The sequence below is a fragment of the Kuraishia capsulata genome, genomic scaffold (assembly GCF_000576695.1).
Source record: "Kuraishia capsulata CBS 1993 genomic scaffold, Kuraishia_capsulata_scaffold_2, whole genome shotgun sequence".
In the NCBI taxonomy this organism is placed as follows: Eukaryota; Fungi; Ascomycota; class Pichiomycetes; order Pichiales; family Pichiaceae; genus Kuraishia; species Kuraishia capsulata.
The window spans coordinates 533,642-558,558 of NW_019172951.1; the positions used below are offsets into that span (position 1 = coordinate 533,642).

At 46.9% G+C, this 24,917-nt stretch overlaps 10 protein-coding genes across 10 annotated transcripts; 8 read left to right on the forward strand and 2 right to left on the reverse strand.

The window, feature by feature from the left end:
* Positions 1-9: 9 nt before the first annotated feature.
* Positions 10-324, forward strand: KUCA_T00001569001 (uncharacterized protein; the record flags this gene model as incomplete). The annotated part of the gene is made up of 1 exon (XM_022603762.1): positions 10-324. The coding sequence occupies one exon, from the start codon at positions 10-12 to the stop codon at positions 322-324; it is 315 nt and encodes a 104-aa protein (XP_022457611.1).
* A 265-nt stretch (positions 325-589) lies between these two features.
* KUCA_T00001570001 (uncharacterized protein) lies at positions 590-1,157 on the forward strand (the record flags this gene model as incomplete). The annotated part of the gene is made up of 3 exons (XM_022603764.1): positions 590-680; positions 800-1,043; positions 1,127-1,157. 3 exons carry the CDS (start codon positions 590-592, stop codon positions 1,155-1,157), a joined length of 366 nt encoding a protein of 121 aa, XP_022457612.1.
* Positions 1,158-1,707: 550 nt separating this feature from the next.
* KUCA_T00001571001 (uncharacterized protein) lies at positions 1,708-5,868 on the forward strand (the record flags this gene model as incomplete). The annotated part of the gene is made up of 1 exon (XM_022603765.1): positions 1,708-5,868. The coding sequence occupies one exon, from the start codon at positions 1,708-1,710 to the stop codon at positions 5,866-5,868; it is 4,161 nt and encodes a 1,386-aa protein (XP_022457613.1).
* A 261-nt stretch (positions 5,869-6,129) lies between these two features.
* On the forward strand, positions 6,130-8,784 carry KUCA_T00001572001 (uncharacterized protein; the record flags this gene model as incomplete). The annotated part of the gene is made up of 1 exon (XM_022603766.1): positions 6,130-8,784. One exon carries the CDS (start codon positions 6,130-6,132, stop codon positions 8,782-8,784), a length of 2,655 nt encoding a protein of 884 aa, XP_022457614.1.
* A 55-nt stretch (positions 8,785-8,839) lies between these two features.
* On the forward strand, positions 8,840-9,181 carry KUCA_T00001573001 (uncharacterized protein; the record flags this gene model as incomplete). The annotated part of the gene is made up of 1 exon (XM_022603767.1): positions 8,840-9,181. One exon carries the CDS (start codon positions 8,840-8,842, stop codon positions 9,179-9,181), a length of 342 nt encoding a protein of 113 aa, XP_022457615.1.
* A 1,136-nt stretch (positions 9,182-10,317) lies between these two features.
* KUCA_T00001574001 (uncharacterized protein) lies at positions 10,318-15,981 on the forward strand (the record flags this gene model as incomplete). The annotated part of the gene is made up of 1 exon (XM_022603768.1): positions 10,318-15,981. One exon carries the CDS (start codon positions 10,318-10,320, stop codon positions 15,979-15,981), a length of 5,664 nt encoding a protein of 1,887 aa, XP_022457616.1.
* A 423-nt stretch (positions 15,982-16,404) lies between these two features.
* KUCA_T00001575001 (uncharacterized protein) lies at positions 16,405-18,177 on the reverse strand (the record flags this gene model as incomplete). Its single annotated transcript, XM_022603769.1, has 1 exon — positions 16,405-18,177. One exon carries the CDS (start codon positions 18,175-18,177, stop codon positions 16,405-16,407), a length of 1,773 nt encoding a protein of 590 aa, XP_022457617.1.
* Positions 18,178-18,563: 386 nt separating this feature from the next.
* On the reverse strand, positions 18,564-19,239 carry KUCA_T00001576001 (uncharacterized protein; the record flags this gene model as incomplete). The annotated part of the gene is made up of 2 exons (XM_022603770.1): positions 18,564-19,151; positions 19,234-19,239. The coding sequence occupies 2 exons, from the start codon at positions 19,237-19,239 to the stop codon at positions 18,564-18,566; spliced, it is 594 nt and encodes a 197-aa protein (XP_022457618.1).
* A 932-nt stretch (positions 19,240-20,171) lies between these two features.
* KUCA_T00001577001 (uncharacterized protein) lies at positions 20,172-21,584 on the forward strand (the record flags this gene model as incomplete). Its single annotated transcript, XM_022603771.1, has 1 exon — positions 20,172-21,584. The coding sequence occupies one exon, from the start codon at positions 20,172-20,174 to the stop codon at positions 21,582-21,584; it is 1,413 nt and encodes a 470-aa protein (XP_022457619.1).
* Positions 21,585-21,967: 383 nt separating this feature from the next.
* On the forward strand, positions 21,968-24,847 carry KUCA_T00001578001 (uncharacterized protein; the record flags this gene model as incomplete). Its single annotated transcript, XM_022603772.1, has 1 exon — positions 21,968-24,847. The coding sequence occupies one exon, from the start codon at positions 21,968-21,970 to the stop codon at positions 24,845-24,847; it is 2,880 nt and encodes a 959-aa protein (XP_022457620.1).
* Positions 24,848-24,917: the final 70 nt, after the last annotated feature.

The window sequence follows — 24,917 nt, forward strand, 5'->3', positions numbered from 1 at the left end:
ACACATCCAATGGCCTCTTTTATAACAGAGCTGTGGGAAACAGTTTTCCAGCCAGGCACATCGCCGGCACTGATTACGGCTACACATGCGAGTTTTTGCCTTCTCGTGATATCGCTGGTTGTGCTCATCTTCTACTCTGGGTCTATCCATTTCTTCAACCTGTTGGTGATTGCGCTTTTGCTTTGGGGATCCGTCACATGGTTCATTGCCGAGCTCGAAAAGGAGAAGGCCAAGTTGAAGACAAACGAGGAGCTTCAGGAGCAGGAAGGCGTCAAGAGGGATGTCAAGGAGGGTGACGCAGAGGATACAAAGAAGGACAAATAAGGTGGTCACAATACGCCCAGTGAACGGGAAATCCGGCAACTCGACGTTCTTTCAGTACTACTCTCAAATAAAAATCCGTCCACTAATTTAGTCCAATGTTTTATACTGATATGTTAACTCTCCGGACATCGAGCTTTAGACTTACGTAAGGGGCCGGAATGCGTGTACGCCTCATTCTTACCGGACTTGAACTTCGTCAAGTCTCCGCAATATGAGGGATCCATTATCAACGCATCAATTGAGAAATTGAAGTTTTGTTTCAAATATGAGCGGCAAGTTCATGCCTAAGACACCAGTTCAATTGGATCCACCCAAAGATGACCCAATATCGAAGGAAGAATTGAAGAAATGTGACGGTAAGTAGAGAGGTTGAGGCAGATAGCTGCAGGTCAGCTGGAACTGGGACTAGCATTGTATGGTATCTTCGCAATGCCTTTTGGAGATAGACATTCGAGCGTCTTACTGACAACTACAGGGGTCCAATCTGATAAAATTTTCATTGGCATCAAAGGTACGGTGTTTGATGTTTCTCTCAATCAGAATGCCTACGGAGTGGGAAAAGGCTACCATGCCTTGGTTGGCAGGGATGCTTCAAGGGCACTTGGAAAATCAAGCTTGAAACCCGTGGATACAGACTACGCTGTTTCAGCCGACTATTCTGTGCTGAATGAGAAAGAACTGAAGGTCTTGGATGACTGGTTCACGTTTTTTAGCAACAGGTATGTGAAGACTTGTGGGCAACCCGTGCACACACGCGTGCTTCATCAATTTCAGCTCTTGTGATCCTTACTAACAACAACAGATATAACGTGGTGGGGAAAGTGGTGGACTGATCCAATCCTATTTATTGTAATTAATCTAACTAGTTCGCACGCTACGTAGCTCAAAAATAATTATTTACCCAACCGGGCCATTCCTCCGCCTCAATACACCGATCTGACATTTCAGGCATTCTCACGGGGCTTCTTAACCACAGTCCGGAAATAAGGGAAGGCTTGAAGGACCAACCGAAGCGGTTTTTTCTGCTTTGAATTGAATGGCTTAGGAACAACAAATAATCTTGTTCTGAGAATTTTATTTTTTGCTGTCAAACCTTTCGTTTTTTGTCGGCACCAGATCATTTTCCAAAGGAGCCAGTCGCTATTCCTTTACTCATTTGTCACGCATCCTAGACCCACAACAACCTTCTGAGACACGTTCGTTTATTTAAGGTACCGTCTTCGACTCCAAACTCTTTCTTGGAATTTACTACGTGACTTCGAGGGTCTTTACAATTTACACGTGTCTAAAACAGTGAAGATTTGCTAAACAAGACTTGTTGATTTTTCTTTTTGAAAAAAGCCTATTTATTCTATTGGCTCTCCATTCCGCGTTTGACACATAATGGAAGCTGCCATGTCCACCACAGCCGGTCGCGGAATGCCGAATTCCAACGGAGCCCCCCGGATTTCGAGGGCCCAAGCGTTTGAAAATTCAGCTTTCATCGATGTTACCAAAGAGGTGCCGATCCGTCCACAGCCCAATCAATACTATTCGCCTCAGATCCAGCAAAATGGGTTCTATCAACAACAAAATATGTCCTATGATGGCTCATATGGCAACCAGCCACATCCTTATATGAATGGGAACCCCAGTCCGCAACATATGAATAGTCCAAGACAAAGCATGAACGCCATGCACTCGCGTCGGAGTTCCATTACCTCCACGACGTCTTCGTCCATGAACAGGTTTTTCCATGGCAAATTGGGTAAATCCAGTGGAGGCGGAGGCGGAGATGATGAAGATGAAGGAGAAACTGAGGCCCAGCCTGGTGTAGATGTGTCTTTTGACGATATACAGCATCTGAGAGATAGAGGTCGGTATGGAATGAGCAATGCCACCTTTGATACGACTCCGTATATTCCCACGCTTTCGAGCAAGCCCAAAGGTCCAAATGGTCAGATGGATAATACCCAATACCGGAAACAGAAGACTATGCAGAAAAAACTGGCCTTGAAAGGCTCCACTGCAACTGCAGGTCCGAGGGCAAACAGTCTACAAAGTGGCCCTGCTTACATGGGCCCTGGAATGAACGACAGAGCTATGAGTCTAAACTCTAGGCCTCCTATGGGATTCCAACAAGATCCTAGAACGATGTCTATGGGTGGTACTCCACCACAATGGCAGCAATGGCAACCCCAACAGCAGCCTTACTACGGCAATGGTCAGGCTCCAATGGTGCAATCACCTCGAATGGGAATGCAGCCTATTCCACAAGCACGTACCATGAGCTTCAACGGCCAGCAGTCTCCAGTAATGAGAGGCGGCCCAATTCCTCCTCAGCAGCTGCATCAGAGGGGCAGCTGGAGTAATTTACAACAGCAGAACATGCGTGGACCGATGCCACCGCAAGTGCAAAGGCCATCTTCTCCTATGAATCAGTATGGAAGAGTGCATCCTCAGCAGCAACAGCATAACCAGATGATCCCAATTGCTTCGCCAGATCCACACAATCAACAAAGCCCCAATTCCCGGCATCAGATTGAGCGGAAGCAGCAAAAACAGTATTCACCGGATAATTCAAATCCTCCTATGGGAAGTCAATCTAGGACGTCCATGAAAAGCGAGTCTTCTAAGGAAGTTTCTCCTTTGCGGAGTGTGTATACCCACACTCAGCCTGAGGGAATTCCAGACACCAAACAAAAGAAAAAGCTCAATAAATATTCTTTTCACATGGAGGAAGATATCGATGAGGAGATTGAAAAGATGGAACAGGCTAAGGGCAAAGAGATAGAGGAGCATCCTGCTGGTCAAGATCAGGAAATAGCTGCTGAAGTAGTGACTGATGCAGCTGCAAGACGGGCAATCAAGGACAATTTGGATGCAACGACTGAAGCACCCGTTGAAGCACCTGTTGACATTGCAGTTGATGCACGGGCTCATACATCTTCATCTCTCAAATCATCGCGTGAAGTTTCGGAAACTTCAGTATACTCTTCTCCCAGCAAGTCATTGCGAGACGTGGAATCCCTGAAGAAGATATCGCCCCAGAGATCATATGGGAACAGAGATTCAATTGTTTCGGCTTTCACCGATGTGGAGTCACCGCTGAGGGTAGCAAAACAACCTCTTTATCAGCTCAGCACTGGAACAGCGAACGAAGTTTATGTGACTGCTCCGGAGTTTCTGGAGCAAAAGGAACACGGCGAGGAAAACCACATGGGATTAGGCGTGGTTTCCACTGAGACATCTGCAGTGGCTGAGAAAGCACCCAGTATATACTCGGTGACCGCATCTGGACCTTTACAATCACAGAGGAGCTTAGATTCAACCCAAACCTTGGGAAACCAGGATTCGGCAATTTCCGACTCAACTCGTGGATCCCATGGATCTCATTCGTTACCATCAGCAAACGACACAACGGTGGAGGATTTTTCTTCTGCAAATAACAGCACCATGATGGAGGATGCAAAGTCACACACTGCTATCCAAGGACTCGAAGATAATTATGTGGACGACTCAAGTGTCATATACAAGCCTGAGAGAGACGTTGAGGGTTACGAAGAATCCGCTGATACCACCACTCCGGCAAGCGAAAGTACTCTTCAATTTGAAAAAGAAGAGATTCCACCACCACCCACTACGAATACGTACAGGTCGATGCTTCTAAGTGACCAACCACCACCACCACTTCAAATGCAGGGCCGCAAACCTTCTTTCCCGCCACCTACATCTGCTGTGATGGCAAATAGGACCGAGAAACTCTCTACTCCGAACAGATTCGTTCCTAATTTCTCTCAATCGTCTACCAGTGTGTCTTCACAAGATTATGAATCTCCCAAGATCCCCCAGGTCGTCAACCGCAAGAACTCTGCGATTTCGCTCAAGGGAAACTCTCCAATTCTCAAGTCCGTGAACTTTTTCAAGAAGGTTTCGAAGAAGGCTAAGGAGATGGGTTCCAAGGAAGATATGCCATCATCTGGCCTTCGTGCCGAAGACTTCAGCTCCTCTTCCAACTTCAACGTTATTGGAACTGAAGCTTCGGGTTTGGACGGCTCATATTCTCATAGCTATAACAATTATGCGCAGCAACCACAACAAGAGCAGCGCACTATTGTATTGCCTAGCGGTTCAATCAAGAGTTCCGAGAAAGACCTCCCTTCAGTTCCGTCGGTTTTGTCACCTTCAGTCAACGACAGACATCTACCAACGGTTCCTTCTTCAGAGACCCCTTCTGACAACAACGAATTTGATTTTGGAAGTCCAAAGAAAACTATCGCTCACAGTGCCAGTCGTACTCGGAGACCTCGTCGCTCTGTTGATACCAAAAGCGTGGATATCATGAACTACAAGCTCGAGGTTGATTTTGCTGGCGAAGATGCCAGTCTTTTCTCACGGAATAGTTCGTTGATTCCGTCGGATGTGAATATAAGCGCTCAAAATTCTTACCACAAGAAGTTGCCATCGGTTGTGGAGGATGATTCAGCTGCTAACCAGCAAAAACAGGTTACTCAACCACAAAGACAAATTCCCGTTCAGAAACCAGTCCACACGGTTTCCGAACCAAAGGAAGTTGCACAGGATCTCTCAGAACCATCTCCAACCATAATTTCAAGTCAGACTCAATCGCGTGGGATCTCAGCTGATACCCCTCTAAACGGCCTTTCAGTTGAGCAACTTGGAATGTTGCATTCCAACATGGCCCTGATGGAAGAGCTGCAAGCCGTTTCTAATGCTCTTGCAGAGTCGATCACGAGAGAGCTAAATTTGGACCAGAAACTAAAGGCTGTTTCAGCGGGAGGTGCGACCATCGACGAGGATTCCTCAAAATCAGAGGGCGCTCTTAGAGAGAAATCTTTACAAATCTCGGATTTGGCAAAGCAGTTAGTGGAAGAGAGGAAAAAACGGTACATAGCAGAGGAATTCTGCTTGAAGTGGGAGAATGGTATAAAGCCATCTCCCTTAGAGTTGAGCTACCAAAACTCAGAACTCACAACGAAAGCGTTGGAACAAGAGGAGAAACTGGCACAGGCTCAGCAGAAGGTTGAGTCGCTGGAAGCCGAATATCCTGAGCTTTTGGATAAAGTTGAGAAGCTGACTGCGGAGAACAGAGAGCTGAGTACGGTTACTCTCCCACATCTCAAGAACACCGTTCAAGTGTTGGAAAGCCAAGGTGTGACCGGAGAATCCTCGGATCTAGCCAAGGAGAACGAGTTTTTGAAGAGCCAACTGGACGCCCATCTTCGTGAGAGTGGTAATGTGACAATGATTGAACAGCAGAGAGATGGCCTTCGCGATGCCATGAAGTCGATGAAAGAACAGCACGAGATTGAGCTCAGACTGGCAAACGAAAAGGTGAAGAACCTCGAAGGAAGACTTGCCAAGTTGTCATCCCTCAACAGCAACCTTTCTAGAAGAGTCGGAAGTGGAGCAGAAGCTGGATCTCCCAATCTGCGCATACACACGTCGTTCCAGAACCTGAGAACAACCTCGACAAGCTCTTCTTCAGAGAAGACCCAGTCAACCGGTTTGACGGTTCCGTTGCCTGTGACATTTTCAAGTTGATGCCTTACATTAATACTATGCTTTGTGTTTAACATATGCTGTACAATATATATTCCCACAGATACAAATTTGAATGGATTTGACAGTTGAAAAGTGTTCAGGTTAGTAGATTGATTGACTTCATGGGAAGTATGGTTGGGAACCCTGGTTTCACAGCTTAATTCAGGCCCAAATTTTTCAAACACTGCCATGAACAATACGGTAAGTAACGATTATCAATTGCTTCCAAACCGCCTATTTTTTTGATCTGAAACTCGGAACATGTCTGATATACATGGCACAAAGAGAGCCAGAAGCGATGATGAAGATGACGAGGGATACGAGCCGAAGCTGCAGCATGGAGATGACAACAAGGCAAGAGCCCCACCGCGCGCCGAACCTCCTAGATTCGATCGGGGATTCTCCAAGGAAATGGTCGAACTTGCCAGAAATGTGTGTACCGATATCTTGAAGCTAGGTGACTCCCCAGCGCGTACTTTGCCGGATTTGAGCAATCTCAGCAACGTGATTGCGAACGAGTTCGAGACTGCCGATTTGTTCAGGACTTCTACGCTAAAATTTCTCGAAGCTATGATTGTTGAACAGCCACACAGGCTTTTCTACACGAGTAGTTTGTTGCAGGTGTGCAATGCGAAGAACCCCAAGATTGGTGTGTATGTGGTTGAGTACTTCCACCAGAGCTGCCAGTCTGTATTGGACTCGCTGAAAGCTGGACTTTCGCAAGAGGATGAAAAGGAAACGGAGGACGTTAGGTTTGGCTCGAGTGAATGTGGTCCCTGGGATAGGCTCAAGCTCTATCTGAGACTTTTCGCCAGTTTGGTTCCCATCCTTGAAGAAGATTCGGTTATTCAACTTTTCAAGCAGTTCCTAAGCACTGCCATTTCTCTCCAGGAACACTACGGGGACAAAAGGTGTCCATTAGCAGAGATGATCTATTTCAATGTTTTGATTTCGATTCCATATTTAACTGCATTTCAGTCCAACGATGACCTGAAGGCCAAATGCAACAGTCTCATTGAGCTTGCTGAGACCTTCAAAATCGCCGAGGTTGGACCAGAACCAGCACTGGAACCATTCAGCAAGTTTGAAGATCTTGACATCCCATTTGAGCCAAAGCTGACGATCAAGCTTATTCTTCCAGCTCTCAAATCCATACAGGCAGACAACTGGAAAGTCGCGATGTTCCCGGACTTGGAGTATCTCCTGAGACAATCAGAAGGATCATCTACCAGACATGCAGTACCACAGCTAAATATTCCCTCTTTGGAAAGCTTATTGGACCTAGCCAGTCTTGCGAAGGCCCCAGGCAACATTGACATGCTATGGAGATTCCCCAGACGCGTTCAAGAGTACTTTCCATCTGTGGGATTCGATCTGGTTCCTCCAGCACACACTTACGAGTCTTTATTACTACGTGATATAATCCAGGATATGATCCAGAATTTGGAATTCAACAGAAAGACATGCACGTTCCAGCTTCGCAAGCTGCTCACGAACCTGAATGCGGAGAGCTTTGCACTGCCAAACTCTGCCGTTGAGAAGCTATCATTGATCCACGAACTCAACCAGGGACTTGATATCCGCGCCAAACTCGAAGAGGCCGATGAACAGATGGCTGATGCCGACACCAATGAGCTCAAGCAGCTATGTGCGGCAGTCGAGGACGAATGGAAAAGAGGCTTTAAATCAACGTGGAAGATCGAGACTATCATGACAGACGCTCTGCTTGATCTGATGCTTCAACTGCCCACCTCCCCCAATCCTTGTATCTACTACCAGGTGTTGTTGATGGACTATTGCAACAACGATATATACGCTATCAAAGGAAGTTCCGGCTTCAACAGAACCACAATCGCGAAAGTGATTGGCTCTGCTATCCGCCATCTCTACAATAACGCCGTTACTCTGGATTTTGAACTGCGGATGCGCTATATCGACTGGTTGTTGATACAATTATCGAACTTTGGATATGAATGGCAGTGGGGAGAATGGGTTGAGGACGCTATCGCAAACAACGACTCGATCTTTCACCCTCAGAACTACGTGGTTGGAAATGTCATTGCGAAAGAGCTTCGTGTGAGCACCCTCGATACTGTGAAGCGCACATTACCCGAGGAAATGTACAAATTCCTGGACCTTCGGATACTCACTTCGGAGCAGCAAGACGAGTTTGACTCGCGCTTTTTCGGAGAGTTGAGAATGAGTGAGACAGATGAAAACGGGGCTCCCGTAGACCTGTTAGGCCGTTTCCTTTTCAACCATGCTGAGCATGCCCACCAATCGCTGTGCTATTCCATCTACGAGAACCTACAGGGGTCTGGCAGTGTCGAGGACTTCGACGCTCTGATCGCACAGCTGAAGGAGGAGATTGCCAACGATGAGACTGTGGAGAATGCCGAGAGATATGTGATTACTCTGTTGGGCCAATCAGTGTGTATCATTGGTTCGCGGTCGCTGACCGTGATTGATGGTGCTCTTGACATCTTTGCTGCTAAACTTCACAGGGCTCTTGGCCAGACTGTGGATTCTGAGATGGACGGAGAAAACGAAACTGCTTCCGAGCCGGTTTCCGAGGAGGACCAGCAGATAAGGCGCGGTTGGCTGGTTGAAAGTGTTCTTAGACTGTGGAATCACGAGCCAAGAATTGCCTATTTGATCCTTGAAAAGATGTACCAACATGGTTTCCTTGTCAAGAACGATATTGTGGACTCTCTGTTCAGCAACTTGATTATTGTGAGACAGACACATGCGGTTGAGCTAATGGACCGTCTGATGGACGAGGAGACCTATAAGGTTTTTACAGAGAAACTGAGCCTTAAGGCCGAGGCTGCTAATGACAAGTGGGAGAAACATATGCTTCAGCAGCTGTTGAAGTGCACTATCAGGAAATTTCCTGCGTACCAAGCTGATGAATAAAAGTTGAAAAAAGATATGCTCCAAATGAGAATTGAACTTTGTAGTGGTCAAAAAAATGAAATATGAGCGAGTAGACACTAGAAGAAGTCTATTAGAGACTCCAGACCTATCGGATCCTCGAGATACAATCATCGTGGCCCAGTATATAGATGTCTACCTTGAATGCCAGACTTATATTTCACGAGCCTCACCTGAGACTAGTCTTCTGCCATCTACAAACAGGTCCCCAATAAGGAAGTCGTGCGCCCGCAAAACTCAAAACACCGAGGCGCCCCACCACAAAATGTCCGGCTGGAGAATGTCTTTTGAGGCTTGCAAGACCTCAGTTAGTGTAGCTCTGAAATTTGCACGGGGTGGAGGCGTTTTACTGCAGACGAGCCGCGGCAAACTCACCTGAAACGCCCAAGTCGAGGCATTCTGCCTGGCCAATCACCTGGATTCGCATCTGGATATCCGCGCGCGCTGGACGGGCCGCGACCTGGAGGCATCTGATCTTCGGGGATCAAAGCCAGTGCTCGGTGAGGCCCGAGCCTGCACAGACACGCTGTCATTGAGTGTGCGGTTCATTAGAGTCAGGGCACGTATCCTGTTTCAGGGGGTATATTTTTTTCTCGAGTTTTTCTTTTTTTTTGCCAACAAAGCCTGTCTCAACAGGATGATTCAACCGTAGTAAGTCGCGGTTGGCAGCAAGGTAGTCAGAAGGTTGTCTAAACTTGGTTGAAATAGTAGATATGATTCGTAGAGTGGTCCTGAAAAAAAGGTCAGAGTAAATACCAAATGGTCTGGAATTACTGAACCAAATTTTCAGCCCAGAACTCTCATATGTCGGCCTACAAACCAGCTAGAATCAGCTCACACCACACAGCCTCTTCTGCAAAAGCTTACTCGGTTTTCCTTTTTGTGAAATCCCACTATGAGAGGTCCAAATCCAGCTGCCGAATAAGCAAGAGCTGCTTACGAGAGCAACTAAGATTAAGCTCTTCATATCCACGAGTTACCACGAACTATCCAGTACTACAGCCTTGTCAATCGATCGGTATAGGCTCACCCTGTCTAACAGTAATCTGTTGGTATCTCACTAGACTTCCTTTTGTGTAAAATTCCCCTGCGCGAGACCCTCCAGATGTGGCTATCCACACCGTCAAAGCGTGTTTTGTTAGCACACTACCCGAAGAAAAGATATTTTTAGGCGGAATTTCGGGACGAGACGCCCTTCTTGCCAAAAGCTGGAAGACTCCTTTTTCTCCTTTTCCCATCTTCTCTTTTTTGTTTGCCAGTTCAAGTTTGATCTTTGTTCTGTTTTTTAGCCTCTTTTCATCAAAGGTTGGTTGTTTGGAAGCTGTTTCTAACCAGTCGATCTTGGTAGCCACTCACTTTCGGATCACCGTGTTTTTGCGTGTCTGTGTTTCGTGTTAGCGTGTTTTGAGCCATCAAACCGCTTGTTAACAAAACAACCACCAAGCTTTTCAGGCTGATTGATCAGCTGATTAGTATTGCTATTTTGTTTGTCTCGTGGCTTTCCAGACTTTAAAGATGTCTTATAACGACCAGTACTACGATCCAAACGGAGCCCCTCAAGAGGGTGCTTACTACGCCGACAACTACCATCCTTCAGAGGAGGTGTTGCAAGGGGGTCAACCTCAAGAGGAGTACTATGAGCCAAATGCTCAAGATCCTTACTATCAACATCCGCAACAGGCTGCGGGATACGAACAGCCGGTGTACGATTCTTACGACCAGAACTACGCCTCGGATCCAAACCTGAACCAACAGGGATACTATGACCAGATCCCACGTGCTGTTGGAACAGACCCCGAAGCATTCTCGGACTTCAGCTATGGTGGACCTGGCGGAGCTCCCGGCATTCCATATGATGGATACGGGACCCAGTACACTCCCTCGCAGATGTCTTACGGCGGACCCAGATCGTCTGGTGCTTCTACCCCCATTTACGGAGCCACACCTTACGACCAGAGCGGGATCGTTTCGCTGCCTACGGATCCATTTCCAGCCTGGACTGCTGATAACCAGGCCCCAGTCACCATCGAGCAAATCGAGGATGTGTTCATTGACTTGACCAACCGTTTCGGTTTCCAGAGAGACTCTATGAGAAACATCTTCGAGTACTTCATGGTGATGCTTGACTCGCGTGCCTCGCGTATGGCGCCGGCTCAGGCTTTGCTCTCTATTCATGCTGACTACATTGGAGGCGACTCTTCGAACTACAAGAAGTGGTACTTTGCTGCCCAGCTCGACGTTGATGATGCAGTTGGATTCGGTAATATGAAGATGGGTAAGCTCTCGCGCAAGGCTCGTAAGGCCAAGAAGAAGTCCAAGAAGGCCAGACAGGCCGTCGAGGACCATGCCGAAGACACAGAGAGAACCCTGAACGATCTTGAAGGCGATTACTCTCTTGAGGCTTCGGACTACAGATGGAAGGCCAAGATGAATGCCTTGACTCCTCTCGAAAGAGTCAGACAGGTTGCTCTCTATCTCTTGCTTTGGGGTGAGGCCAACCAGGTCAGGTTTGTACCAGAATGTTTGTGTTTCATCTACAAGTGTGCCGATGATTATCTCAACTCGGAGGCCTGCAGAAACAGAACTGAGCCTGTTGCCGAGGGTGACTTCTTGAACCGTGTGATCACCCCGATTTACATTTTCATCAGAGACCAGGTTTACGAGGTTGTTGATGGCCGTTACGTCAAGCGTGAGAAGGACCACAACAAGATCATTGGTTACGACGATGTCAACCAGCTCTTCTGGTACCCAGAGGGTATTTCCCGTATTGTTTTCGAGGATGGAACCAGACTGGTTGACATTCCAACCGAGGAGAGGTATCTGAGACTTGGAGAGGTTGAGTGGAACAATGTGTTCTTCAAGACCTATAAGGAGATGAGAACCTGGTTCCATTTGATCACCAACTTCAACCGTATTTGGATCATCCACATTTCTGTCTTTTGGATGTATGCAGCATACAACTCCCCAACCCTGTATACCCACAACTATGTCCAAGTCTTGAACAACCAACCCTTGGCTTCGTCCAGATGGGCTGCCACTGCCCTCGGTGGTACCATCGCCTCCTTTATCCAGATTGTTGCTACCATCTGTGAATACATCTTTGTTCCCAGAAAGTGGGCAGGTGCTCAGCGTCTGACCCGTCGTCTTCTCTTCCTCTTCCTGATCTTTGGAATCAACTTGGCGCCAGTCATCTTTGTCTTTGCCTGGGCTGGTCTTCAGACAAAGTCCAAGGCTGCCTTGACTGTTTCCATCGTGTCTTTCATCATTGCCATTGTAACCACGTTGTTCTTTGCCATCATGCCATTGGGTGGACTTTTCACTCCTTACATGAACAAGAGCTCCAGAAGATTCTTGGCCACCGAGACTTTCACCTCATCGTTCTACTCTCTTAAGGGTTTGGATATGTGGATGTCGTATCTGTTGTGGGTACTTGTCTTTTTGGCCAAGTTCCTTGAATCGTACTCCTTCATGATTCTGTCTTTGCGTGACCCTATCAGAAACTTGTCCACCATGACCATGCGTTGTGTTGGTGAGAAATGGTGGGGTGATGTTACATGCAAAAACCAGGCCAAGATTGTCCTTGGTCTCATGTATGTCAACGATTTGGTGCTGTTCTTTTTGGATACATACATGTGGTACATTCTGGTTAACTGTGTCTTCTCTGTTGGCAGATCGTTTTACCTTGGTATCTCTATCCTGACTCCTTGGAGAAATATCTTCACCAGGTTGCCAAAGAGAATCTACTCGAAGGTGTTGGCCACCACTGACATGGAGATCAAGTACAAGCCTAAGGTGCTGATCTCTCAGGTCTGGAACGCCATTGTCATCTCCATGTACAGAGAACATCTTCTTGCCATTGACCACGTTCAGAAGTTGCTCTACCACCAGGTTCCATCGGAGGTTGAAGGTAAGCGTACTTTGAGAGCACCAACCTTCTTCGTTTCGCAGGACGATAACAACTTTGAGACTGAGTTCTTCCCAAGAGACTCGGAAGCTGAACGTCGTATCTCTTTCTTCGCCCAGTCGTTGGCTACGCCAATCCCAGAACCTTTGCCAGTTGACAACATGCCAACTTTCACCGTCTTCACTCCTCACTACTCTGAAAAGATTTTGCTCTCTTTGCGTGAAATTATCAGAGAAGATGACCAGTTCTCGAGAGTTACTTTGTTGGAGTACCTCAAGCAACTTCATAGTGTTGAATGGGACTGTTTCGTCAAGGACACGAAGATTTTGGCTGAAGAAACGGCTGCTTACGAAAACGGCGGGGAGGAGAAGGATGATGACAAGATGAAGAACCAAATCGACGATTTGCCATTCTACTGTATCGGTTTCAAATCTGCTGCTCCTGAGTACACACTGAGAACCAGAATCTGGGCTTCGTTGAGATCCCAGACTCTGTACCGTACAGTTTCTGGTTTCATGAACTACGCAAGGGCTATCAAGTTGTTGTACCGTGTTGAGAACCCAGAGATCGTCCAGATGTTTGGCGGTAACGCTGAAGGTCTGGAGAGAGAGCTCGAGAGAATGGCCAGACGTAAATTCAAGTTTGTCGTTTCTATGCAAAGACTCACCAAGTTCAAGCCTGAAGAGTTGGAGAACGCCGAGTTCTTGCTCCGTGCCTACCCTGACTTGCAGATTGCTTACTTGGATGAGGAACCTCCAGTGGAGGAAGGTGCTGAGCCAAGAATCTACTCCGCTCTTATTGATGGCCACTGTGAAATCATGGAGAATGGTCGCAGAAGACCAAAGTACAGAGTGCAACTTTCCGGAAACCCAATTCTGGGTGACGGTAAGTCCGATAACCAGAACCATGCTTTGATCTTTACCCGTGGTGAGTACTTGCAGTTGATTGATGCCAATCAAGATAACTACCTGGAAGAATGTCTGAAGATTAGATCTGTTCTTGCTGAGTTCGAAGAGCTTGGAACTGAGCAGATCAACCCATATGCCCCTGGCCTTAAGGCTGAGAATGCCATTCAACACCCAGTTGCCATTGTCGGTGCCCGTGAGTACATCTTCTCCGAGAACTCCGGTGTTCTTGGTGATGTTGCTGCCGGTAAGGAACAGACCTTCGGTACTTTGTTTGCTCGTACTTTGTCTCAGATCGGTGGTAAGCTCCATTACGGTCACCCTGATTTCCTGAACACAATTTTCATGACCACCAGAGGTGGTGTTTCCAAGGCCCAAAAGGGTCTGCACTTGAACGAAGATATTTACGCCGGTATGAATGCCATGTGCCGTGGTGGTAGAATCAAGCACTGTGAGTACTACCAGTGCGGTAAAGGTCGTGATTTGGGTTTCGGCTCTATTCTGAACTTCACCACCAAGATTGGTGCCGGTATGGGAGAACAGATGTTGTCGAGAGAATACTACTACTTGGGTACCCAGTTGCCTCTGGACAGATTCCTTACATTCTACTACGCGCATTTGGGTTTCCACATCAACAACTTGTTCATTCAACTGTCCTTGCAATTGTTCATGCTTACTTTGGTCAACTTGAATTCTCTTGCTCACGAAGGTATCATCTGTATCTACGACAGGAATAAGCCTATTACCGATGTGTTGTACCCATTGGGTTGTTACAACATGATGCCAGCTATTGACTGGATCCGTCGTTACACTCTTTCCATCTTCATCGTCTTCTTTATCTCTTTCGTGCCATTGGTGGTCCAGGAGTTGATTGAGCGTGGTGTTTGGAAGGCAGCGAAGAGATTCACCCGCCATTTCGTCTCGTTATCTCCAATGTTTGAGGTTTTCGTCGCCCAGATCTACGCGTCTTCTTTGCTGAATGACGTTGCTGTTGGTGGTGCTCGTTATATCTCTACTGGTCGTGGTTTTGCAACTGCCCGTATTCCTTTCAGTGTTCTGTACTCCCGTTTTGCCGACTCGTCTATTTACATGGGTGCAAGATGTATGTTGATGCTGTTGTTCGGTACAGTTGCTCATTGGCAGCCAGCTTTGCTATGGTTCTGGGCTTCTTTGAGTGCCTTGATGTTCTCGCCATTTGTGTTCAACCCACATCAATTTTCCTGGGAAGACTTCTTCATCGACTACCGTGATTTCATCAGATGGTTGTCGCGTGGTAACACCAAGTGGCACAGAAACTCGTGGATTGGTTACGTCCGCTTGTCGAGATCGAGAGTCACTGGATTCAAGAGAAAGCTCATTGGCGATGACTCCGAGAGAGCTGCCGGTGATGCTGCCAGAGCTCACCGCAGTAACGTGTTCTTCTCTGATACTTTTCCATGTATCATCTACACTGCTGGTTGTTTCCTTGCCTATACCTTCATCAATGCCCAGACTGGTGTCAACACTCAGACCACTGTTAACTCGGTGTTGCGTCTTGTGATCTGTGCTTTGGCTCCAATTGTCATTGACATTGGTGTTTTGTTCTTCACTCTTGGTCTCTCATGTTGTTCCGGTCCTCTGTTCGGTCTGTGCTGCAAGAAGACAGGTGCTGTGCTTGCCGGTTTCGCCCATGGTGTTGCCGTTATCATACACATTGTCTTCTTCGTTGTTATGTGGGTTATGGAAGGTTTCGTGTTTGCCAAGATGGTGATCGGTTTGGTCACCATGGTGTACATTCAGCGTTTGATCTTCAAGTTCATGACTCTGTTGTTCCTGACTAGAGAGTTCAAGAATGATCACTCCAACACCGCTTTCTGGACTGGTAAATGGTACGGTTCTGGTCTTGGTTACATGGCCTGGACTCAGCCTTCGCGTGAGTTCTGTGCCAAGATCATTGAAATGTCTGAGTTTGCTGGTGACTTTGTTCTGGGACACATTCTGTTGTTCTGCCAATTCCCATTGCTTTGTATTCCATTGGTTGACAAATGGCACTCCATGATGCTGTTCTGGTTGAAGCCTTCTAGACTGATCAGACCTCCAATCTACTCGATCAAGCAGGCCAAACTCAGAAAGAGAATGGTGAGAAAGTACTGTTCGTTGTACTTCTTGATCCTGATCATCTTTGCTGCTTTGATTATTGGTCCAGCTGTTGCCGCTAGTCACGTAGACATCAACAACGACTTGGACAGCTTGCCCGACTTTGCGGATGGTTTGTTCCAGCCAAGACACCAGAACAACAACGACACTGGTACCAAGAGCTTGAAGCACAAGTGGACCACTTACTCGTGGACCACCAAGACCAAGCTTAAGACCTGGTCTACCAAGGCTTAGGTCTTTGCATTCATCACCATACCACAAAACCACAGCAAAATCCCAAAACAAAAAAACCCCCATCACTTGTGAATTATTTGGAATCATTCAAAGAAGAGGCTCATATATATTTTGTTTTGGTGAGAGAAGCCAACGTCTTGGATTCCCTTTTTTTAGACACCGTCACCAGTTGACGGTTTAACCGTTGGTTTTTCTCACGTTTTGTTATTGGCCTCTTCATTCTACCTTTTTCTATCAATTATTACTCTTCTTTCACTTCCTCTTTCAAATACAATTTTTATCATAACTAAGTATCTGACTTTGAAATTTAAGTAGAGCAATCGAGAGATTGCCCGAGCCACTACTACCAATCAACTACGTTTTTCGTTAATACTTTCGATCGGTGAATCAGAAGTTACAAAATTAAGAATTGCAGTGTCGGGCCTAATGGTGAAACAACCGTATTGGGTTCTCAGCATATACGATTCCAAAGGAGTCAGCAGCATCGAAAACAGCCCTGTCCATGACCGAACCGGATGGAGCAGCGATGTACTTGACACCTGACTTGGCAGCACGGAAGACGTTGTCTGGGAAGGGGAAGAAGGCATCTGAAGACAGAGCAACATCGGTCAACTTGTCCATCCATTGCTTTCTCTCCTCGGCAGTCAAAGGCGTAGGCAGCTCGGAGAACTTGGACTCGTAGTCGGTCTTCTCTGGACCCTCAGATGGGATCTGACCAGTGACAAACAGGTCGATGGCATTGGACTTTTCTGGCTTCTTGACTCCCTTGGCCCACTTGAAGCCGAGAACACGAGGGTGTTGGCGCAACCACCAGTTGTCCGCCTTATCACCAGCCAATCTGGTGCAGTGGATTCTGGACTGCTGTCCAGCACCAAGACCAATGACCATACCATTCTTGGCGTAACACACAGAGTTGGACTGGGTGTATTTCAAGGCAATGGTAGCAACTGTCAGGTCAATGATGGCTTGCTCGTTCAGACTTGTGTTCTTGGAAACAAGCTCGTTAAAGGTGGAGGAGTTGATGATGGCATCATTTCTCTTCTGCTGGAGGGTAATGCCATAAACTTGTCTGGACTCGACCGAGTCTGGAGTGTAGTTTGGATCTATCTGCAGGATACAGTACTTACCACCCTTCTTCTTCTTCAGAATTTCCAGGGCTTCAGGCTCAAAGCCTGGTGCAATGACACCATCAGAGACCTCCTTGGAGATGATCTGGGCGGTGGAGACGTCGACGATATTGGACAAGGCAATGAAGTCACCAAAGGAGGACATTCTGTCAGCACCTCTGGCACGTGCATATGCGTTAGCCAATGGAGACAAGTTCTCGATATCGCTAACGAAATAAACCTTCTTCTCAACTTCACTCAATGGGATTCCGACAGCACATCCGGCAGGAGAAACGTGCTTGAAAGAAGCAGCAGCTGGCAAGTTCAAAGAAGCAGACAGCTCCTTGACAAGAGGCCATGAATTGAGAGCATCCAAGAGGTTGATATAACCAGGGGATCCGCTCAAAACCTTGAATGGAAGCTGGCCCTGGGAAACAAAGGCCTGAGCTGGCTTTTGGTGAGGGTTGGCACCGTATCTCAGAGGCAATTGCGAAACACCTTCGCTGTACTGCTTTCTGAAAAAGTCTGAGATGGCAGCATCGTAGTCGGCAGTGTGCTCGAAAGCCTTCAATGCAAATCTGTCACGGGCTTCCTTGGAAATCTCTCCAGTGGACAGCTCCTCAATGAATTTAGCGTAGTCCTTTGGATCAGATAGAATAGTGACTCTGGCATGGTTCTTGGCAGCAGCTCTCAGCAAAGTGACTCCACCAATGTCAATTTCCTCAACGGCCTCATCAATGGTGACGTTGATCTTGGAAATGGTCTCCTTGAAAGGATACAAGTTGCAAACGACAAAGTCCACTTTCTCGATATGCTGGTTGGCCAAGTCCTGTTCATCACTCTCCAGGTTCCTTGCCAGGATACCAGCGTGAACGGCTGGATGCAAAGTCTTGACTCTTCCACCCAGCATCTCAGGAGCGTGTGTGATCGAAGAAACATCCTCAACTGGGAATCCAGCCTCCTTGATCAGTTTGGAGGTTCCGCCAGAGGCAAGGATTCTCACCTTATTGGCGACGAGTCCCTTGGCAAGGTCCAGCAGCCCGGTCTTGTCGTAGACGGAGACGATAGCGGTCTTGGTATAAGCAGGCATCTTGAGGCTCTCTTAATTGAGTCTGGTCTAGATCGGACGCTCTGAAAAGGCTCGAAAGAAAACGGCTAATTTTTTTTCTGCCCCTCTGCTGACTCTTTTGTTGCACGAGGCTTCCTATCAAATGAATCAGGGAGGGCTTACGCAGTTCCAATTGCCCGCGCACGACTACCATTAATTAGACTGGCAGAGTCAGATAGAACTCCTCGGCTGAACTTGCTACTAAAATTGGAAACTTGGGGTCAGAAAATAAGCGGGTTATTCTTTAACTAGTGTTTATTCAATAAAACTTCATCGCAAAGCCTGTCAACAGTCGTTCCAGAAAGGAGAGACCGAGTACGCTTTCAACCACAACGAGCCCACTGAACGCAGGAATAAACCTAAACCGCTTAGGATCTGTAACGCCACAAGGACAAAGTGTTGTGCTTCTTCCAGGTGTGACGACGACCAGCCTTGGTCTTGTTGAACAAGTGACCCTTGTTGATACCTCTGGACTTCTTTCCGGAGGAAGTGAGACCTCTGGCTTCACGGTGCTTGTGGACTGGGTTGGCGATCCAGTTGTAACGGGCGTCACGTCTGATAGCCTTGTGTTGTGGGTCGATCAAGATAACCTCAAAGTACTTGTAGGTGGAGTCCTGGTTGATCCAGTAAGAGTTCAAGACTCTCAAGTTGGCAGCTCTTCTTCCGACTCTCTCCTCGGCAGTGGTCTGCAAGGACTTTTGGTACTTGAGCTGGGAAACACCCTGGTTGGTTGGCTTACCGTAAGTAGCACCCTTTGGAACAGGTCTCTTTCTGTTACCTCTTCTGACACGGACACGGAAGATGGCAAATCCCTGCTTGGCCTTGTAACCCAATCTTCTGGCCTTGTCTGGTCTGGATGGTCTGGTGGCACGGTGGATGACAGACTTCTGTCTGTATTCCCAACATCTGACACGGAGCAAGAAACGCAGAACGTCAGATTGCTTCTTTCTTTGAAGCTCTTCCAAATATTTGTAGGCACCCACTGAAAATGTCGAGTTAGTATGAGTTGAAGAGTTTGAGATGTAACGAGGCAAACACAGTCATGGTTTAAACCCTTTTGAAGCAATTTTTGAACTATATCCGTGTCTCCTCGTTATTGAAAATGTGATCATAACATACTTTTAAACTAGTGATATGGTTTAGTTAGTAGAAACTATGATACTTCAAACGAGAATCTTCAAGCCAGTTTTCGTTTAGTTGAAAAATTTAGGCCCTCAGTGGGAGGGAGTAGTGAGAATACCGAAACATGGTCATCTGAGTAGTACACGAATAGGGATGAAAATTACACTAGCGGGATGAAGAATATCTGAGGACTGATGTGACTGTGATTTTTTCGGAGTCCACTAAACTGGGCTTGGGCCCTGACATACAGGGAGGGGGGCGAGTTTGTGAGCAGTATAGACCCTCTGATGATACAATTTAATACATTGTAATCAGTTCTCGTGAACACCTTTTATATCATCAATTGACAAATCTCCTGGGAAAAATGATCTCTGATTGGACAAAATCATCCTCGCGGCCATTCGATCGGGGTGACTCTGCCGATGCCTCGCGCGACTCTGGCGCTATTGTTCCGCTCCGGTAGACAGAGTCAGTAGAACATGTGCGGCGCTACGAATGCACCCCACAGGCACCACAAAGACGCTTGAAAAAGCAGAAAACCTTTGGGTTGTGATCTGGGAGATATAACTGAGCGGCTCTGGTAAAACTGAAATGGAATATAGTCATAAAGAACAGTTCTTGCTGCCAGTGAAAAATTTGCAACGGTGGGTGATTAATTGCCCGAGACCGGCATTTCCGAGGGCTAATTAACTAAGCAAATCCGAGGGTAAAACGTGATATCGCGGGCTATGAATGATGATGAGTTCCCATTTTTTAGATGCGCATGCTCGTGTCAGTCATAGTCATACCGATATAAGAAGAGACACGACGCTAGCTCTTTCTCTTTTGCTCTCTTTTCACCACATCAACACACCATGTCATCTCCAAGACCTATCCAGAAGCTTTCCGAGGATTTCAGAACCGCCGTGAATCTGTCGACTTCTCCAGGCGCGGTTTCGACCTCTCCAAATGCTTCCTACATCAACCAGGCTAGACCAAGAAGCTACTCTATGGCTAAGCCAGCCAAGGCCTTGAAGCCTTTTTCCACCGGAGATATGAAAATATTACTTCTAGAGAATGTCAATGAGACTGCAATCGAAATCTTTAACAAGCAGGGTTATCAAGTTGAGTTCCACAAGTCTTCTCTTCCAGAAGAGGAACTGATTGAAAAGATCAAAGATGTCCATGCCATTGGTATCAGATCTAAGACCAAATTGACCGCAAATGTGCTGAGACATGCCAAGAACCTTGTTGTGATTGGTTGTTTCTGTATTGGAACTAACCAGGTGGATCTGGAGTATGCTGCCAAATCTGGTGTGGCCGTGTTCAACTCTCCATTCTCCAACTCCAGATCCGTCGCTGAGCTGGTGATTGCCGAGATCATCACCTTGTCAAGACAACTTGGTGACAGATCCATCGAGATGCACTCTGGAGTTTGGAACAAGGTGAGTGCCAGATGCTGGGAGATCAGAGGCAAGACCCTTGGAATTGTCGGTTATGGCCATATCGGTGCTCAGCTTTCTGTGCTTGCCGAGGCCTTTGGAATGCACGTTATCTACTACGATGTGATGATGATCATGGCTCTTGGTACTGCCCAGCAGGTTCCAACTCTGAACGATCTGTTAAACCAGTCCGACTTTGTCACCCTGCATGTCCCAGAGACCCCAGAGACCAAGGACCTTATGTCGACCCCACAGTTCGCGGCCATGAAGGACGGTGCTTATCTCATCAACGCTTCCAGAGGAACTGTTGTGGATATTCAGGCCTTGGTGGACGCTTTGAAACTTGGCAAGCTTGCAGGTGCGGCTTTGGATGTGTATCCTAACGAACCAGCCAAGAACGGACCTTTGTTCAACGACGAGTTGAACAGCTGGGCTTCCGAGCTGAGATCCCTCAGAAATGTGATTCTCACTCCTCATATCGGTGGTTCTACTGAGGAGGCCCAATCTGCCATTGGTGTTGAAGTCGGAACTGCTTTGACCAGATACATCAACGAGGGTATCTCCACCGGTGCCGTCAACTTTCCAGAAGTGGCTCTCAGATCGCTTGACCTGGACCAGGCCGATGCCGTTAGAGTGCTCTATATCCACCAGAATGTGCCTGGTGTTTTGAAGACTGTGAACAACGTTCTTGCCGAACACAACATTGAGAAGCAGTTCTCCGACTCCAGAGGCGATGTTGCCTACTTGATGGCTGACATCTCTCACGTGAACGTCGACGACATCAAGTCGTTGTACCAACAGCTGGAACAGACCACTTACAAGATCGCCACCAGACTCTTGTACTAGATCTTTTCAACTTCTCTTGCTGCTCAACGCCTGCAAATAATGACCAGTGTCCCACTTTTTCTACCACTAAACTTTGACGCTTGCAAAGACAACCACAAGTCTCTTTATTCGATTTGAGGATCCGGAAATGACAAAATTCTAATGTTCAACACAGCATAGTTATATATCTTCTACCTTTTTTTATACAGTATAGACAAAGAAAGCTGATAGCCGAAAGCGGAAAGCCTAAGTAGTAGTAAAAGTAGTGCACCAGCACCAATCCTGACATCGCTTCCCGGACATCGTGAAGTGGCAACTGCGTTCACGTATCCACCAAGATTCGCCTTCTCAATCAAGAGTCGGTATTAAACTGATCTTTGTGCTGACTCGGATATAATTTCATCATGGCATTAACGTCTGCTGCGCCATATTTGGCATTGTTGAGCGAGGAGGACCCGGAGCTGAAGTCCTATGCTTTGTCATCTCTGAATGGGGTTGTTGATCAACTCTGGGCTGAGATTGCCAACAACATTACCGAAATTGAGGCTTTATACGAAGACGAGAAGTTCTCGCACCGTGCTTTGGCTGCGCTCGTTGCTTCCAAAGTGTACTATAATTTGGGTGATTATGATTCGTCTGTGAAGTACTCCTTGTGCTCTGAAAGCGCCTTTGATTTGGACGAGAAGACCGAATACGTCGAGACTATTATCTCGAAATGTATCGACAGATACATTTCCTTGTCTCAGACAAAGTTCTCTGACCCAAGTGTGAAAATCAACTCGCAATTGACTCTAATTTTTGAGAAAATGCTGGAGAAGTGTATTAGCCAGGGCGAGATAAAGCTGGCTTTGGGTATCGCAATGGAAAGTTATCGCCTGGACATTGTCGAGGATATTATCAGAACCCAGCTGCGGACCTCAGCTAATGAAGAATCGGTTTTGTCCCTTGTGGGCTATGTTCTTTCTTCAGTCACCACCGTGATTGCCAACATCGGTTTGAGGGTACAAATCTTGAACACTCTGGTGTTGATAATTCTCTCGCTCAAGTCGCCTGATTACTTCATGATCTCCAAGATAATAGTACAATTGAATGACTACACTCTTGCACACAAGATTTTCAAGGAGCTTTTGGTGAACGGTGATCACCTCACTGCATTCCAAGTGGCATTCGATCTAGTCAACTCAGCGTCGCAAGAGCTTTTGGACAAAACCTCTGAGATCCTCACCAAGGACGAAAACCTAGATCAAACCAACAAAGAACTTGCAAAATTGCTGAAGGTTCTATCGGGTGTTCCAACCTGTGATCTGGACATCACCTTCCTCTACAACAACAACAATACCGATATCTCGATCCTAAACAAGAGCAAGCAGCAGTTGGACGGCAGAAACTCGATTTTCCACTCGGCTATCACTTTCCAGAATGCATTCATGCATGCTGGTACCACTGACGATTCTTTCTTCAGAAGCAACCTTGAGTGGCTGGGGAAGGCCACCAATTGGTCGAAATTTTCTGCTACCGCTGCTTTGGGTGTTATCCACAAAGGTAACCTTTCGCAGGGTATGAACCTTCTGAAACCATACCTTCCTGGAAGTACAAGTTCACCTTACACCAATGGTGGTTCGCTATTTGGACTTGGATTGGTATACGCAGGTCACGGTAAGGAAGTGATCGAATTTTTGAAAGAGAAGATCGTGGAAAACAACTCTGCCAGTGATGACAAAAACGTGGACGTTGTTCTCCATGGTGCTTGTCTAGGTGTGGGTGTTGCAGGTATGGGTCTAGGAAGCGAGGAAATCTACGAGGAGCTCAAGACTATTCTCTATGCTGATTCAGCCGTCGCAGGTGAGGCAGCAGGTTTGGCAATGGGATTGGTAATGCTGGGTTCAGGTGATGACAATGCCCTATACAACATGTTCCAATACGCCCAAGAGACTCAGCATGAAACCATTGTTCGTGGTCTTGCGATAGGTATTGCTCTTGTTTGCTACGGAAAAGAAACTTCTGCAGAACCAATGATCGACCAATTGCTGAAGCACCAAGATCCTATACTCCGTTATGGTGGTGCTTATACTCTGGCACTGGCTTACTGTGGAACTAGTAACAACTCCGCCATCAAGCGCTTGTTGCACATTGCAGTTTCGGATTCTTCTGACAACGTTAGAAGAGCTGCCGTTACAGCTCTGGGTTTCGTTCTACTTCGTGATTACACAACAGTTCCAACCATCGTTGAACTCCTATCTGAGTCCCATAACCCTCATGTCCGCTATGGTACTGCCATGGCTTTGGGTATCTCTTGTGCTGGCCGTGGTCTTCCAGCCGCAGTTGAAGTTTTGGAGCCATTGACCAAGGATGCCGTTGATTTTGTCAGACAGGGAGCTCATATAGCCATGTCGATGATCATGATTCAACAGAATGAGAAAACCTTTCCCAAGGTCAATGAGGTCAAAGAATCATTTGCCAAGGTTGTTGGAAACAAAAATGAAGACTCACTTGCTAAATTTGGCGCTGCCTTAGCACAGGGTATCATCGATGCTGGTGGACGCAATGTGACCATTCAGCTAGAGAATTCTCAAACAGGAACTCTCAATATGAAGGCGATCGTCGGTCTCACAGTGTTCTCCCAGTACTGGTATTGGTTTCCATTCACACACTTCCTTGCCCTGTCTTTCACGCCCACATCCATTATTGGAATTCGTGAAGACTTCAAAGTTCCAAAGTTCGAGATCAACTGTCACACTAAGCCCGATCTTTTTGGATACCCTCCAAAGGTCGAGACTGCAGTCGAGAAGCAACCTGAAAAAGTGGCAACTGCCGTTCTATCTACTACCGTGAGAGCCAAAGCCAGAGCGAAGAAGGTCAAGGCTGAAAAGGAGAAGAAAGAAGAGGAGGTCAAGGTTGAGGACAAGATGGATGTTGATGATGAACCCGCAAAGCCAGAAGTCTCTGAGCCAGTGGCCGAAGAGCTCTCGAATGACGAAACCGTTGCCGACAACGAAGAAGATTCTTCATCATCCAACACTTATTACACCCAGACTCCATACAAGCTCAATAACATGAGCAGGGTTGTTCCATCTCAGCTCAAGTACATTGCTTTCGTGAAAGATGAGAGGTTCACTCCGATCAGGAAGTTCAAGGGAACAAGCGGTATAGTTGTGTTGAAGGATGCTCAGTTTGGTGAGCCGTTGGATCGTATCAAGACAGTGAGGGAGCTGAACAACACTGACGCTCCACTGCCCGACCCATTTACTTTGGAGGATAGCGATGATGAAGAGGAAGCAAAATAATCCCATAAAGAAGATAGAAATATAAAATTTTGAAACACTGCCTGCGTAGTTTATATTCATTGACTGATCC